The sequence below is a fragment of the Bufo bufo genome, chromosome 3 (genome assembly GCF_905171765.1).
Source record: "Bufo bufo chromosome 3, aBufBuf1.1, whole genome shotgun sequence".
Taxonomy (NCBI): domain Eukaryota; kingdom Metazoa; phylum Chordata; class Amphibia; order Anura; family Bufonidae; genus Bufo; species Bufo bufo.
The window spans coordinates 147,375,579-147,393,080 of record NC_053391.1 but is presented as its reverse complement, the minus strand read 5'-3'; the positions used below and the strand labels follow the sequence as shown (position 1 = coordinate 147,393,080).

The window sequence follows — 17,502 nt, the reverse complement described above, 5'->3', positions numbered from 1 at the left end:
CAGTAAAAGAAACATGAAAGCTTGCAAAAAAGTACCTAAAAAACTCAGACTGTGAGAAAACAAAATTCTCTTGTCTGGTAAAATCAAGATTGAACATTTGGGCCTCAATTCTAAGAATTTGTTTGGAGGAAACCAGGCACTGGCCACTACCATCCCTACAGTGAAGCATGGTGGTGGCAGCATGATGCTGTGAAGGTATTTTTTAGCAACTGGGACATGGAGACTGGTCAGATTTGAGGTAAAGCTGAATGCAGCAAAGTACAGAGATATTTTTAATTAAAAACCTAATCCAGTGTACTCTGAACCGCAAACTGCGTCAAAGGTTTACCTTTCAACAAGATAATGACCTAAGCACACAGCCGAGACAACACAGGAGTGGCTTAGGGATAACTCTGATAATGTTCCAGCCAGAGCCCTGCCTTGAATCCAATCCCCATGCAACCTGAAAGTTTGAGAGAATCTGCAGAGAAAAATGGCAAAAACACCAATCCAGGTGTGCAAACCTTGTGGCATCAGACCCAAGAAGACTGGACAATGTAACGACTGCCAAAGGTGCCTCAACCAAGTACTGAGCAAAGGGTCTGAACACCTATCTCAATGCAAGATTTTAGTTTTTACTTTTCAATAAATTAGCAAATATTTCTAATATTCTGTTTTCACTTTGTCAGTATGCGGGTCAGTATGCGGGAATGCAGATTGATGGGGAAAAAGTTTAACTTTAAGGCCAAGGCCACAACATAACACAAGGCCACAACATAACGAAATGTCTGAAGACTTTCCAAATGCATTGTATCTATCTATCTATCTATCTATCTATCTCATCCCCGTGGTGGTAGTATCATGGTTTGGACCTGTTTTGCTGCATCTGGACCAGGATGGCTTGTCATCATTGATGGAAAAATAAATTCTGAATTATACCAGCAAATGCTAAAAGAAAACGTCAGGAGTTGTTTCTCAAAAGATGGTGAGTCATGCGGCAAGGCAATGACCCTAGCATACAAGTCATTCTACCAAAGAATGGTTAAAGAAGAAGTTAAAGTTTTGGAAAGGCCAACTGAAAGTCCTTATCTTAATCCAATAGAAATGTTGTGGAAGGACCTGAACTGAGCAGTTCATCAGAGGAAACCACCAACATAACAGAGTTGAAGCTGTTTAGAACAGAGGAATGGGCTAAAATTCCTCCAAGTTGATGTGACTAATTAACAATTATAACATTTAGGCCTCTTTCACACGAGCGTGTCCGGATAAGGTCCGGATGCGTTGCGGCAAACCCGCGCGAGTAGGTACGCAATCAGTTTTGACTGCGATTGCGTTCTGTTGTTCAGTTTTTATGCCCCAGGTGCATTGCGTTTTGCACGCGCATGATAAAAAACTGAATGTGGTACCCAGACCCGAACTTCTTCACAGAAGTTCAGGTTTAGGTTCAAGGTTGTGTAGATTGTATTATTTTCCCTTATAACATGGTTATAAGGGAAAATAATAGCATTCTGAATACAGAATGCATAGTACAATAGGGCTGGAGGGGTTAAAAAAAAAAAAAGTGTGGGTGTGGTTAGATATGTTAATGAGTTTCACTTCAGGATTATCATTGAGACTTAAAAAAAAGAAGTTGCTATAAAGTCGCAATTTCACTTCTGAAGGAGGGTGGAGTAGGAAAACTGGAGGAGCTTCTCTAGACAAAAGTGTTAGGTTTAAGGATAAGACAAATTTATCAAACAACATGAGACATTTGATAAATGTGGCATAAAGTACTCCAACACAGACTCAAGCAAAGCTGACTTCAAATATCTCCCTTATGATAAATTCACCCCATACTTAGATTTTCCTAAGTGCAGGATGAAAAGAAAGTTGCAGAGCTCTTGAGACACATGTTGAGGTCTTTCCTTTGTCTTTTCCAGTTGACCGACCTGTCCGGGTGTATGCGGATGGAATCTTTGATCTCTTCCACTCAGGTCATGCAAGAGCCCTTATGCAAGCCAAGAACCTGTTCCCAAACAGTTACCTGCTAGTTGGAGGTAAACTATGGACTGACAAAAAATATTTTGTCTTAATAGATCCTGAAATTATAATTTTATCAAATGGGAATGCAATATATATACCCAGCTGTGCATAACCCTGTTATGAGTTTTTCAGTCTGTTTTATTGCATTATTCTATTGGCCTACTTTTAAAATAAAAAACGTTTTCATTATTTATTTATTTTCTGCTCATTTGTCCCGAATCTTTAGAGAAATGCTCCAAAAGTAAACCTCCTGCATCTGCAACGCATACTGCATTGCATACAGCGTTTTGGTGTGGTCACCTCTATTGGAAAGCAGGTTCCTATACAAAAGAAACAGTATACCTGCCTGGTGGATGCCAAAAGGACACTCCTTTGGTATCCTTTTGGTGTATTGACATGTACAGAGTATGCACTAGGAGCAGAATGGTGTGAACATAACCTTAGGAAACTAAGGGTTTAGACCTTGTATGCACTGAAAAGAAATTGAATTATCCTCAGTAAAAGCTAATGTTCATATCAATGTTTAATTTAGTTATTACAACACATTAGGCTTCGTTCACATCACCGTTCAGCCTTTCTGTTCTTCTGCCCCATTTAGGGGCAGGAAAACGGAAAGGACGGATTCGGCACATAACTGAGCAGAACGGAGCCCATGGGCCCCATAGACTATAATGGGGTCCGTTAGGTTTCCGCTCAGAAGAAGATTTTTGAGCAAAGACAAAAGTTGTGCATGCAGCGGAAACCTAACGGACCCCAATATAGTCTATGGGGCCCGGGGACCTAAACGGGGCAGGAGAACGGAAAGGCTGAACGATGATGTGAACGAAGCTTTAGTAATTAGCCTTTAGTACCATCAAACAAATGAATTACCTAATGAAAAGTGCAAGTACAAGTTCAAGAAACCACAGACATTTGAACTATTAGCCATCTGTTACTTAGAACTGTATTGTATGGCATACTGTACGTCATGGAGGTTATTCCATGGCTTTGTTTGTGTATTAACACATATAATTGGTTTTAGTATTAATTAGCAAATTGAAATCAATTATCTTAAAAGACAACTCTAACTTTACCTAAAAATATTATTTGGCTGCAGTTCATTGCACCCTCTTCTATCTCCTCAAACTCATTGATGTCTATAAAATGGAGAAAGGGGTGATCTTTTTGTAGGGGCTCTCATGGCTGTCCCTTTAAATACAAATATGCCATGCAGAGAGCTTATCTAGTAAATTATTTACCTTTGTGCCTCCAACCATATCTCATCTTGTATCCAGGCTAGAGGTGGCCTAACAGGATATCAGAGCCTCCTTTCCATTGTACAGTTGTCCTTTCTCTCTAATATTGTAATCACTTACATACATCATCATTACATTCACACATAGAAAATTTCATTTGATTCCAACAACTCTTTCTTGGTGCATTCTTTTTTTTATGAAAATGGGCCAAATTTGTGGCGTAAAAAAGTTACAAACTACACGTTTGTGACTTTTTCAATGGCAGTTGCATAAAATTTTTTGCGCAGGTGTCTTGCCACTCTCCAGAAAAGGGGGCATAGTGAGGGTGTAGACCTCTCTTCACGAGCACGGAGTGCTAGATTCTGCGCCTAATTTATCACGAGGCGTGCTGGGCTATGATAAATCTGCCCCAATGAGTGTATATTAGGAAAAGTAAACAATTAGCCATGGGTATTGTGCATAGGTGTTGTTATTGTCTCCATTGTAAAGTATCTGAAGGCAGAAATGACCACAGGAACAGTTTTCTAATGGCATTTGTCAGTTTGCAGTGATGAGCTAACTCACAAGTACAAAGGTTTCACAGTAATGAATGAGAATGAACGCTATGAGGCTCTCCGCCATTGTAGGTATGTGGATGAAGTGATCACCGATGCACCGTGGACGCTGACTCCAGAATTTTTAGAGAAACATAAGGTAATTATGAACTGCAAAAATCTCTATTCTTTATTCCTTCTAGTTCACATCTGTGTAAGGAATTCAGTTTTTCTATTCTGTTCATCACAGGATGGACACCGACGAATGCTGACGGACCCCAGTGACTTATAATGGGATCAGTTGGGTTCTGTCATGGTGTCATACGCACATGTGTCTATCTGACTGATCTGCCTATCTGTCTAATAATTCATAATTTCCTGTCATCACAATTAGTGCTCATGCACATGACCGTATGTATTTTGCGGTCCGCAAAAGCGGGTCAGCAAAAAATACGGATGATGTCCGTGTGCATTCTGTATTTTGCAGAGCGGAACAGCTGGCCCCTAATAGAACAGTCCTATCCTTGTCCGTAATGCGGACAATAATGACATGTTTTATTTTTTTGCAGAAAGGAAATACGGACATACGGAAACGGAATGCCCGCGGAGTAACTTTAGTTTTTTTAGCGGACCCATTGAAGTGAATGGTTTTGTATACGGTCCGCAAAAAAAAATGGAACGGACACAGAAAGAAAATATGTTCGTGTGCATGAGCCCTTAGTTTGTGACCGTACTTCTGATACAAAAAAGGATCCCTCGAGGAGGCAGAAACTGTTATGTTAAAGATCAAACGTGGGAGTAGCAGCACTTTAGTCATGGGGAAAATACATCAGGATGGTTAGAAAAATATCTGCTTGCTTCCAAAAACAGTGTCCCACCCACCCACAGGTTATGTACATGGACAATACTGGACAACCTATAATATTTAACGGGATTATCTTAAAGAGGACCTTTCACCAGAGGAAAGCCTCTAAACTAACTATACAGAAGTGTAGAGCGGCGCCCAGGGATCCCGCTGCACTTACTGTTATCCCCGGGCGCCGCTCCGTTCGATCGGTATAGCCTCCGGTATGTAAGTAGTTAGGCTCCACCAACTTGATCCTGCCGGCGTCTTCTTCTCCTATGCTGTAGCGCTGGCCAATGGCAGCGCTCAGCTCATAGCCTGGCTATGAGCTGAGCGCTGCGATTGGCCAGCGCTACAGCATAGGAGAAGAAGACCGCTAACTGTATGGTTAGTTTAGAGGCTTTCCTCTGGTGAAAGGTCCTCTTTAAAATAAAACTCAGGCAGATAGATTTCATTGACTAGCTCAGTAGGTATAATACATTTTTAATTACATGCAATTGCAAAAGTATTTACGGTAGATCCTGGTGGTAGTTTGAAAAATTTTAATATATTTTTCATGGGGCAACTAGCGACGAAACTGTTTAAATAGACTTAGCTGTGGTTCACCTGATTAAACTGCTGTTTTTCTATTGTTGATCCGAGGCTTGGTTCTCAAGTTATGATTAGAGATGAGCGAACTTCTGTTTTAAGTTCGGCGTCTAAAGTTCGGCTTCCGGTTAGCGGAGGATCCCGATATGGATGCCGAATTACGTTGTGGTCCGTGGTAGCGGTATCAATAATGGCCATTATTGATTCCGCTACCACGGACCACAACGGAATTCGGAATCCATATCGGGATCCTCCGCTAACCGGAAGCCGAACTTTAGACGCCGAACTTAAAACAGAAGTTCGCTCATCTCTAGTTATGATACTTCTTAATATGTAAATTAGGCTTTCAGTGCAATCAGAGCATTATGATTGCCCTTGTTGCACCCAAGCTCCCCACCGTTCTGTGGCCAGACCCCCCCCCCCCTTGCTCCTTTGCCACTGTCGGCCCTGTCAATCAAAGAAGCGAGGAAGGGGCTGAACACAGAAAGGAGTGGAGCTTGTGATCAACAAGGGCATTGGTAACGTCCTCATTGAACCAAAGGCCTAAGTTGAACATCAGAATAAGAATCATAACTTGAGAAAAGGGCCTCAGATCAACAAAAGAAAAACAGCATTTTAACCTCTTCAGGACCCTGTGAGTTTCCATTTTTGCATTTTCATTTTTCACTCCCTGCCTTCATGCAGTGATACCTTTTTATTTTTCCGTTCACATAGCTTATGGGAGCTTGTTTTTTGTGGGAAAAGTATTACTTTTTAATGGCACCATTATTATTGCATGCAATTTAGTGGGAAGCTGGAAAAAAAATCCAAAAGAGGTGAAATTGGAAAAAAAATACTATTCTGCCACAGTTTTATGGGTTTTGTTTTTACATTGTTTACTGTGCAGTAAAACTGACTTATCACCTTCATTCTCCAGGTCAGTATGATTATGGTGATACCACATTTATATATATTTTTTTGTTTTAATACTGAAAAAAATAATCTTTGGAAAAAACAATTTTTTCTCTTATTATCACTATATTCTGGACCCCATAACTTTTTTATAGTTATGTTTAGATTGCTGTGAGAGGTCTCATTTTTTGTGGGATGATCTGTAGTTTTTATTGATACTATTTTAGAGTGTTGTGACTTTTTGACCACTTTTTATTACATTTTGTTTGGGAGGTCCTTTTTTTTAAATATATATTAATAGTATGGGAGTTTTCGGACATGACGATGCCCATGATGTTTATTTAACTTAATTTAATTTTATTTTATGGTTTATGTGTTTCTTTTTTATTCTAGGGATAGAGGGGTGAGTTGAATTTTTTAATTTTTTAAATTTTTTAAAATGTTTTTATTTTTTATTTTTTGTTTTACTTTTTTAAATCACCCTAGGTGACTATAACATGCAATTATTGGATTGCATCTTGTATTCTGTAGTGCATATCAATGCATTACAGAATACAGAATTCTGTATATTTCGATGCAGTGCTGCCACCTACAGATCTGCAGTGGAATATACTACTAATTGGCCTGTAGGCCTTCCCCGATCTCAGCCAGGCAAGGTGGCTCTGGCCAGGAAGCACGTGTCTCTCAGTTTTAGTGCTCCCAGATGCCGTGGTTACATTTGACCACGGCATCTGAGGGTTTAAATGTCTGCAATTGCCAGCAGAAACCCGACTGTACATGTACGGTGTAGGCCCGGAAAGGGTTAATGAGGTGAACCACAGCTATGTGTCTATGCAAACAGTTTGATAGCGAAGTCACTGATGACAGATTCCCTTTAAGTATCCCTTAGCAGCGTACTGTAAAGCATTCTCTTCACATTTCAGTACTGCTCTGTGAAGACTGTTTGTCCTTAGCAACTCTCATTTACAGAGCGCTGGTAAGGGACACTTCAGAGCCATTTTTTTCACACAAATGTACAAATTCACTTAAAGGGGTTCTCCAGGAATCAAGAAAATACCTAAATATTACTTTATAATAAATATATTCCCAAATACCTTTCTTTAGTTATAATGACTCATTTTGTCTGGGAGCAATCATCAGGGGAAATAAAATGGCTGCCGTCCTATTAGTGCTCACAACACCTGTCCTAATCACAGGAGGACAAGTTACTTCACAACACTGAGGTAAGTAGCTGCCTCATCCTCCTCTTCTATGTGTCAAGTATTATTATCCTGTATACAGTTTAATATGATCTTCAGCCGAATCTCTGAAGGAATGGAGTTCATGAGGAGACATGAAGTACAGAGGATGGACAGGACAGACTGTGGTAATGGAGACTGCAGACAAGTGCTACTGCTTATCAGCCTCACCTCCACCTCATCTCTGTACTTCATGTCTCTTCATGATCTCCATTCCTACAGAGATTCAGCTGAAGATCTTATTATCTGTATTCAGAATCATAATCCCAGACAAGTGGAGCAGAGAGGAGGATGAGGCAGCTCTTTACCTCAGTATTCTGAAGTAACTTGTCCTGCTGTGTGCTTAGGACACACTTTGTGAGTACTAATAGGACAGCGGCCATTTTATTTCCCCTGATGATTGCTCCCCAGACAAAACTAGCTATTATAACTAATGGAAGATATTTGGGAATATATTTATAATAAAGTAACATTTAGGTATTTTCATTTTTTTATTCCGGGAGAACCCCTTTAATAAAGTACATTCCATTACAAAATATAAAACTGAAAATGACAGTTACAATTTAAAGGGGTTTTCCTAATATAACTTTGTATGACCTCCTTATAGCAAAGATCATAAAAAAAAAATCATGGGTGGTAATAGGTCTGTTGACACCCATTAAACTAACCCATTCACTGGAGAACAGCTGTGATTAAGGCTGGGTTCACACTTGAGCGCATTTTATATGCGCGTTTAACGCGCGTTTTGTCGCGCGTTTTTATGCGCGTTTTTTGCAATAGTAAACGCGCGTTTATGTGAATGACTGCAGTGTCCTATGGCCACAAACGCGCGTCAAAACGCCCCAAAGAAGCTCAAGAACTTGTTTGAGCGTATGGCGTTTTTCAGCGCGTTCAAATGCGCTGTAAAACGCTCAAGTGAGAACCAGGGCCATAGGGAAGCATTGGTTTTCATGTGTTGAGCGTTTTACAGCGCGTTTGAACGCCCTGTAAAACGCTCAAGTGTGAACCCAGCCTCAGGCTTCAATCACAATGTCCTGTTACAGCTTCTTGTGGTCTCTCTCTCTCTTTCTATCTACATACTGTATATATACACTGTATATATAGACATCAGCATTTGCAGGACCCCATCAGCAGTATATATGGAACATGCCCATGACCTTACCTATGGAAAGCAGAATGCTGAGCATGTTTTGTAGCACAATTAATAATTTAGATGTGACAGCAAATTAGGAAGAAATGATTCCCATATTCCCTTGATCTCTTTTTCATCCTACTGTATATGCATGCTCTACAAAGATAGGGCTCATGCACATGAACGTATGGGTTCTGCTTCCGTATTGCGGACAGCATATGCAGATCCGCAATAAACGGACACCGTTCCGTGTGCATCCCGCATCACGCGTCAAGTGAATGGGTCCACAAAACCGGAGATGCAGAGCGGTGCGGAACGGAAGCATGAAACGGAACCCTACGGAAGCACTATGGAGTGCTTCTGTGGGGTTCCGTTCCATACTTCCGTTCTGCAAAAAGATAGAACATGTCCTATCTTTTTGCAGAACAGACGAATGCAGACCCATTCAAGTTGAATGGGTCTGGATTCATCACGGCGGCCGGCAAATTGCGGTCCCCAATGCACGGAACGGCCCACCTAAGGCTGTGTGAATGAGCCCATACTGATTGCTTTGATCAAATACTATTTGAATTGTACAGTATTAAAGGGATTTTGTCACCAGGATTAATGCTATAGCGATATTTATATGTGCCCATCAGTCTCCTTGCTGTGTTTAAAATGATCCCACTGTTACTGCTCTGTGTGTGTTAGATTCTTATAAAAATCGATCTTATTGATATGTAAATTACCTCTGTCAGGAGCCCAAGGGGTTGTCCCACATCTGTTGGAGCCCAGCCGTGCCCATCGATCCGAAGCCCAGCACCGCCTACCACTTAATTTATTCACTTCACTTGCCCTGACGTAATTTCTTCTCAGTGCTGTAGTCTCGCACAGGCGCAGTGGACACTGTAGTCTGCGCCCGTGCGGACTACTGGCACCGGCATCGACGAGTCAACTGCGCATGCGCCGGCTCCCTGCGCACCACGCTAGCACCGGAAAAGGAAGCCGGCGCATGCGCAGTTGACTCGTCGAAGCCGCTGCCAGTAGTCCGCACGGGCGCAGTGTCCACTGCGCCTGTGTGAGACTACGGCACTGAGAAGAAATTACGTCAGGGCAAGTGGAGTGAATAAAGTGGTAGGCAGTGCTGGGCTCCGGATCAATGGGCGCGGCTGGGCTCCAACAGATATGGAACAACCCCTTGGGCTCCTGACCAAGGTCATTTACATATCAATAAGATCGTTTTTTATAAGAATCGAACACACACAGAGCAGTAACAGTGGGATCATTTTAAACACAGCAAGGAGACTGATGGGCACATATAAATATTGCTATAGTGTTAATCCTGGTGACAGAATCCCTTTAAGTTTTCATACAGTTCCAGAGAACTTCTCAGCCAGATCTAGACTTGCTGAATTTGCTGAACTTTCTTTTATACTTACCGAACTTTAGGATTTTTGGACCCCGGACCCGAACCCGAACCCGAACATTTCCGTAAACGTTCGGGTTCGGTGTTTGGCGCTTTCTTGGCGCTTTTTGAAAGGCTGCATAGCAGCCAATCAACAAGCGTCATACTACTTGCCCCAAGAGGCCATCACAGCCATGCCTACTAATGGCATGGCTGTGATTGGCCAGAGCAGCATGTGACCCAGGCTCTATATAAGCTTGAGTCACATAGCACTGCACGTCACTCTGCTGTGTAGGGAGAGGATGCTGCTGGACTTGTGATTTCAGGGAGAGAATAGGAGAGAATCTAACTCGGCGATCTACAGACAAATAGTTGTGTGGGTGAGGGGCACAATCATTTTACCCTCCCCCTAAAACTAACTTTTATAATTCTGTTTTTTAGGTGGGTGCCGGCGGCAGCCATTTTATGCAAGCTCAGTGCACCAGCGCTGCATCTGAGCTTTTGGGACATTGCAAATCACAATTTTTAAGGGCAAACTACAACAAAAGTGTTAAATTCAAGTTTAATATATACAGCTTTCATATTCTGTTACCAAAAAAACACTTTTTTGGCAATCTACAACATCTGGATTAGTCAGTGTGCAATTTAAGCTAGAAATGCACCCATCATTTTCTGGGGTTTGAAAAACACACTTTTTTGACAAAAAACACTATTTTCAGCATCAGCATGTGTGAAATTACAGGCTTATATACTGCTGTCAAATTCAGTTGTTAAACAAACACTCGTTTGGGTACAAAAAATTTAGTTGGCAGCCTTTGATGCAGATGTCATTGTGAGATACACCCTTAATACATTTGGGTTACATTCTGAGATTTTAAATACCGCCATTTGGTGCACCAATATTGAATTCAGGCCTACACTGGTTCAGGCCCTGTGAGATACCCCCTCTACATACAGGGGTTTGAATCAGGCATTTGAAATACAGCCATTTTGGGCAAAGAAATATTTAGTTCAGGCCTAAACTGGTTCAGGCCCTGTGAGATACCCCATCTACATACAGGGGTTTGATTCAGGGATTTGAAATACAGCCATTTGAAATACAGTCATTTTGTGCAAAGAAATATTTACTTCAGGTCTACACTGGTTCAGACCATGTGAGATACTCCCTCTACATACAGGGGTTTGATTCAGGGATTTGAAATACAGCCATTTGAAATACAGCCATTTTTTACAAAGATATATTTAGTTCAGGCCTACACTGGTTCAGACCGTGTGAGATACACCCTCTACATACAGGGGTTTGATTCAGGCATTTGAAATACAGCCATTTTGGGCAAAAAAATATTTTATTGAGGCCTAGTCTGGTTCAGGCCGTGTGAGATACACCCTTTACATACTGTTGTTCTATTCTACAACTTTAGGGCAAGATCCTAAATTTGAAAAATATGAGGAGAGCGTCAAATAAGGGACGTGGCCCAGGTCGTGGTGCTGCTGGTGGAGCTCCTGTTGCAGGGAGAGGACGTGGTCGATCTGTGCCAGCTACACACACAAATGAAACTCCTTCCTCAGGTGCGAGTAGGCGACAAAACCTGCAGCGGTATTTGTTCGGGCCTAATGCTGCTCTACGAATGGTGAGGCTTAAACAAGTACAGGCGATAGTAGATTGGGTTGCTGACAGTGGATCCAGTTCCTTCACATTGTCTCCCACCCAGTCTCCTGCTGAAAGACCTCAGTTAGCACCTGCAGCCGATGTCCATCAGTCTTTAACCTCACCCCCTTGCAAATCAGCCAAGCAGTCTGAGCCCCAAGTCATGCAGCAGTCTCTTCTGCTTTTTGATGACTCTATTAGCAGGGTTTCCCAGGGCCATCCACCTAGCCCTGCCCCAGAAGTGGAAGAGATTGAGTGCACCGATGCCCAACCACTTATCTTTCAAGATGAGTACATGGGAGGACCATCGCAGCACGTCTCGGATGATGATGAAACACAGGTGCCAACTGCTGGGGCTTTCGAAAGTGTGCAGACCGACAAGGAAGGCAGGGGTGAAGACTGGGTGGAAGATGATGTGGTGGACGATGAGGTCCTCAACCCCACATGGAATCAAGGTCATGCGAGTGACCTATGTAGTTCGGAGGAAGAGGCGGAGGTCGCACAGAGCCACCAGCACAGCAGAAGAGGGTGCAAAAGCGGAGCGGCCGTCCTCTACACAGTACGCCTCCTACCTGAGCACAACCTGCATGACCAGGCATTTAAGTGCAAAGCACTAGCTGCAGTGGAGTAGACACCTCAAAAACCAAGAAAGGTCTCTGGCTCCTCCTGCTTCCTCTTCTGCTGCAGTCGTGGCCTCTTCCTCCACCTCTGGAGTGACAGTGCCACCTGGCACCCCGCAAACAGAGGATCTGCCAGCAACACCAACACCTGGGTCACCAAGCATCTCCACAATGTCCCACGGAAGCGTTCAGCTCTCCATATCCCAAACGCTGGAGAGGAAGAGGAAGTACCCCCCTACCCACCCGCGATCCCTAGCCCTGAATGCCAGCATTTCTAAATTAATGGGCTTTGAAATGCTGTCATTCCGTCTTGTGGAGACGGATAGTTTTAAAGGCCTTATGGCGGTGGCTGTCCCACAGTACGTCGTGCCCAGCCGCCACTACTTTTCAAGGCGAGCCATCCCTTCCCTTCACAACCAAGTAGAGGACAAAATCAGGTGTGCACTGCGCAACGCCATCTGTGGCAAGGTGCACCTGACTACAGATACGTGGACCAGTAAGCACGGTCAGGGCCGTTAAATCTCCATAACAGCACACTGGGTAAATGCAATGGCGGCTGGGCCTGAGGCGGATAGCAGTTTGGCTCATGTCCTTCCACCACCGAGGATTGCAGGGTGCTTCAGTTTGCCTCCTGTTGCTTCCTCCTCCTACTCTGCTTCCTCATCCTCTTCCAGCTCCTCATCTGGTCAGTGTAACACCTTCACCACCAACTTCAGCACAGCCAGGGGTAAACGACAGCAGGCAGTTTTAAAACTTATCTGTTTGGGGGGCAAACCCCACACCGCGCAGGAGCTGTGGACGGGCTTTGAACAACAGACCGTTGAGTGGTTTGTGCCAGTCAGCCTCAAGCCCGGCCTGGTGGTGTGCGATAATGGCCGAAATCTCGTAGCAGCTCTGGGACTAGCAGGTTTGACGAACATCCCTTGCCTGGTGCTGTGCTGAATTTGGTGGTGCAGAGATTCCTTAAAAATTACCCCGATATGTCATAGCTGCTGCATAAAGTACGGGCCGTCTGTGCGCGCTTTCGGCGTTCTCACCCTGCTGCTGCTCGCCTGTCAGCGCTGCAGCGTAACTTTGGCCTTCCCGCTCACCGCCTCATATGCAACGTGCCCACAAGGTGGAACTCCACCTTGCACATGCTGGCCAGACTGTGCCAGCAGCAGCAGGCGATAGTGGAGTTTCAGCTGCAGCATGCACGGGTGAGTTGCTCGGCGGAACAGCACCACTTCACCACCAATGACTGGGCCTCCATGCGAGACCTGTGTTCCTTGTTGCGCTGTTTCGAGTACTCCACCAACATAACAGCGTTACTATTCCACTTCTATGCCTCCTTGAAAAAACGCTCCTGGCGATGATGAAAGAGGATGTGGAACAGGAGGAGGAGGAGGAGGAGGAAGAGGGATCATTTCATAGGGTTTCCGGCCAGTCATTCCCAAGTGGCTCCGAGGGTGGGTTCCTGCACCCACAAACCCAAGGTACACAATTGTCCAGCCAGGGCACAGTTCTGGAGGATGAGGAGGTGGAGGATGAGGAGGAGGAGATGGAGGAGGAGGAACCATGTTCACAGCAGGGTGGCACCCAGACCAGCTCATGGCCATCACTGGTGCATGGATGGGGGGATACAGAGGACACAGAGGACACAGACGACACACCTCCCACAGAGGACAGCTTTTCGTTGCCTCTGGGCAGCCTGGCACACATGAGCGATTACATGCTGCAGTGTCTCCTCAACGACCGCCAAGTTGCCCACATTCTAACTTGTGCTGATTACTGGGTGGCCACGCTGCTGGATCCCCGTTACAAGGACAACGTACTGTCCTTAATTCCGTCACTGGAGCGTAATCGTAAGATGCGCGAGTACAAGCGCGCGCTGGTAGACGTGCTGCTGGTGGCATTCCCACCTGACAGCGAGGGCACAGTGGAAGCACAAGGCGAAGGCAGAGGACGAGAAAGAGGTCACCAACGCAGCTGGGGCACCGCCAGCACCTCAGAAGGCAGGGTTAGCATGGCCGAAATGTGGAAACGCTTTGTCAGCACGCCACAACAACCAGCACCACCAGCTGATATGGAACGTCTTAGCAGGAGGCAGCATTTCACCAACATGGTGGAGCAGTATGTGTGCACACGCCTACACGTACTGAATGATGGGTCTGCCCCCTTTCAACTTCTGGGTCTCCAAATTGGGCACATGGCCTGAACTTGCCCTTTACGCCTTGGAGGTGCTGGCCTGCCCTGCAGCCAGTGTATTATCTGAACGTGTGTTTAGCACGGCAGGGGGCGTCATCACAGACAAGCGCAGCCGCCTGTCCACAGCCAATGTGGACAAGCTCACGTTCATTAAAATGAACCAGGCATGGATCCCTCAGGACTTGTCCATACCTTGTGCAGAATAGACATGTATACCGGCACTAAGCAGCCATTGTTATACTGCAGCGCAATTGCTCATGTTTGTATTTTGGATATTTCACACTCTTTTGGAGTGTACCCTAATTTTACAAAATTAAATTAAAACCAAAAACCTGTGTTGGGTATCTCGTCCTCCTCCACCGCCGCTTCCACCTACTCTATGTCCACCGCCTCCTCAAACTCCTACTCCATATGGAACTCCACCTCATAAATCCATATTTTTTTTTTTTACGTGTTTTATTTTATATAATTTCACTACTTTGACATTTACATTTTCGGGTGAAATTCACCAATTTTTGGGTGTATAGTACCACTGCTATACCTAGTAGACCGGTAAAAAAAAATAAAAAAATTGTCAGTTACATTTTTTGGTAAAATTAACAAATTTTTCGGTGTGTAGTACCACTGCTATACCTAGTAGACAGGTTAAACAAAAAAAAAAAAAATTGTGATTTACTTTTTCGGGTGAAATTAACCAATTTTTGGGAGTATAGTACCACTGCTATACCTAGTAGGCCGGTTAAAAAATAAATAAATTGTCATTTACATTTTAGGGTGAAATTCACCAATTTTGGTGTGTATAGTACCACTGCTATACCTAGTGGACCGGAAAAAAAAAAAGAAAAAAATTGTCAGTTACATTTTCTGGCGAAATAAACAGGACAGGTTAAACAAAAAAAAAATTTGTCATTTACTTTTTCGGGTGAAATTAACCAATTTTTGGGTGTATAGTACCACTGCTATACCTAGCAGTCCGGTTAAAAAATAAATAAATTGTCATTTACATTTTAGGGTGGAATTCACCAATTTTGGTGTGTATAGTACCACTGCTATACCTACTGGACCGGTAAAAAAAAAAGCAAAAAATTGTCAGTTACATTTTCTGGCGAAATAAACAGGACAGGTTAAACAAAAAAAAAATTTGTCATTTACTTTTTCGGGTAAAATTAACCAATTTTTGGGTGTATAGTACCACTGCTATACCTAGCAGTCCGGTTAAAAAATAAATAAATTGTCATTTACATTTTAGGGTGAAATTCACCAATTTTGGTGTGTATAGTACCACTGCTATACCTAGTAGACCGGTAATAAAAAATTGTCAGTTACATTTTATGGTGAAATTAACAAATTCTTTGGTGTATAGTACCACTGCTATACCTAGTAGACAGGTTAAACAAAAAAAAAAATTGTCATTTACTTTTTCGGGTGAAATTCACCAATTTTGGTGTGTATAGTACCACTGCTATACCTAGTGGACCGGTAAAATTTTTTAAAAATAATGTCAGTTACATTTTCTGGCGAAATAAACAAATTTTTCGGTGTATAGTACCACTGCTATACCTAGTAGACAGATGAAACCCCCAATAAATTGGCAGCTATACATTCTGGTGAAATTCACCAATTTTTGGGTGTGATGTATCTAGTAGACCGAAAAAAAATTAAAATTGTCAGTTACATTTTTTGGTGAAATTCACCAATTTTTGGGTGTAATATACCCCTTTACATTCTTAGGTTGACATTATACAATTTTAGACGTGAATAAACACCTGCTATGCATAAGTGACAGGGAATAAAATGTAATAAATTATTCAGTAATTAATGCGTGCCACATCCTTTCATTCAATGCTTAAACTTTGAAAAGTTGTCACACTTTTATGCTTTAATAATTCCTCCCATATTTCAACTCTAATTTTTAATTTGAAAAAATGAATCCTCCCTTGGATGTGGTCTTTTTTTCTCACGCTCCCTCTCTGGCCTGGAACCCTGATTCCCCGCCACCCGTGATCACCATGGTAGGCGCATAGAAGAACATCGAAAGTTGATAGAGCAGATCAAATTGGATCGTGAACATCACGGGGACGTGCGACATGGTGGGTGCAGTAAGTGTGCACACGCCTACACAAACTGACTAACAGGGGTCAGCCCCTGCAACTTCTGGGTCTCCAAATTGGGCACATGGCCTGAGCTTGCCCTTTACCCCTTGGAGGTGTTGGCCTGCCCTGCAGCCAGTGTATTGTCTGAACGTGTGTTTAGCACGACTGGAGGGTTATATTTCCCAATGTTTTGGGGTGTACCCTAATTTAAAAATATATAAATAAATTTTAAACCAAAAACCAGTGTAGGCTACCTCCACCTCCTTCACCGCCACTTCCACCTACACCGCCACATCCACCGCCTCCTCAACCTCCTACTCCATATGAACCTGGTCCTCCTAGATCAAGATTATACATTTTTTATTTTTACGTATTTTATGTTATTTTAAGTCATTTCCCTATCCACATTTGTTTGCAGAGCCCTTGCCATGCTCTTAACCACATTATGACGCCATTTGCAGCCCTCTAGCCCTTTCCATGACATTTTTACAGCCATTTTAGTGCTCAAAAGTTCGGGTCCCCATTGACTTCAATGGGGTTTGGGGTCAAGTTCGGGTCCCGAACTCAAACTTTTTTGTGAAGTTCGGTCGAACCCGTCGAACTTGAACATCCAGGTGTCCGCTCAACTCTACTTATACGATTATAGTTTATTTTATGTCTATGGACAAGTCTCGTGAAGCTCTACATTAGTATTTTAACAGAAGCAATATATTCCAGTGAGCATTGTGCCCTCGAACTGGTATTAACTAGTTATTAACTGGTTTCATTGACTTCATGTACTGTATAATAACGTGTAGGTTTTAATGTTCAATAACGTTTTGTATCCTTTATTTCCAGATTGATTTTGTGGCTCATGATGACATCCCATATTCATCAGCAGGTTCTGATGATGTCTACAAACACATAAAGGAGGCAGGTAATCTGCTTTTTGACCTACTGTAGAAGTATTGTGGGAACAAGGTTACCAACTGAATCACTAAGGGTCCGTTCACATGGTGGATTTTGATGCTGTGTTTTCCGCTGTGGTTGTTTGCTTTAAATACTGCGGACCTGCTCATGGCTTAGCTCTATTGAATGAAGTGAAAAAAAAATGCTGCTTTATTTTAAT

At 43.1% G+C, this 17,502-nt stretch overlaps 1 protein-coding gene across 1 annotated transcript in view; it reads left to right on the top strand.

Annotated features, from left to right (window-relative positions):
- Nucleotides 1–17,502, top strand: part of PCYT1B (phosphate cytidylyltransferase 1B, choline) — a 150,181-nt gene that overhangs the window by 107,066 nt on the left and 25,613 nt on the right. The window contains exons 3-5 of the mRNA XM_040421823.1: nt 1,899–2,015; nt 3,778–3,929; nt 17,232–17,310. Coding sequence (XP_040277757.1) covers nt 1,899–2,015; nt 3,778–3,929; nt 17,232–17,310 — 348 coding nt within the window. The remainder of the gene's footprint in view (nt 1–1,898; nt 2,016–3,777; nt 3,930–17,231; nt 17,311–17,502) is intronic.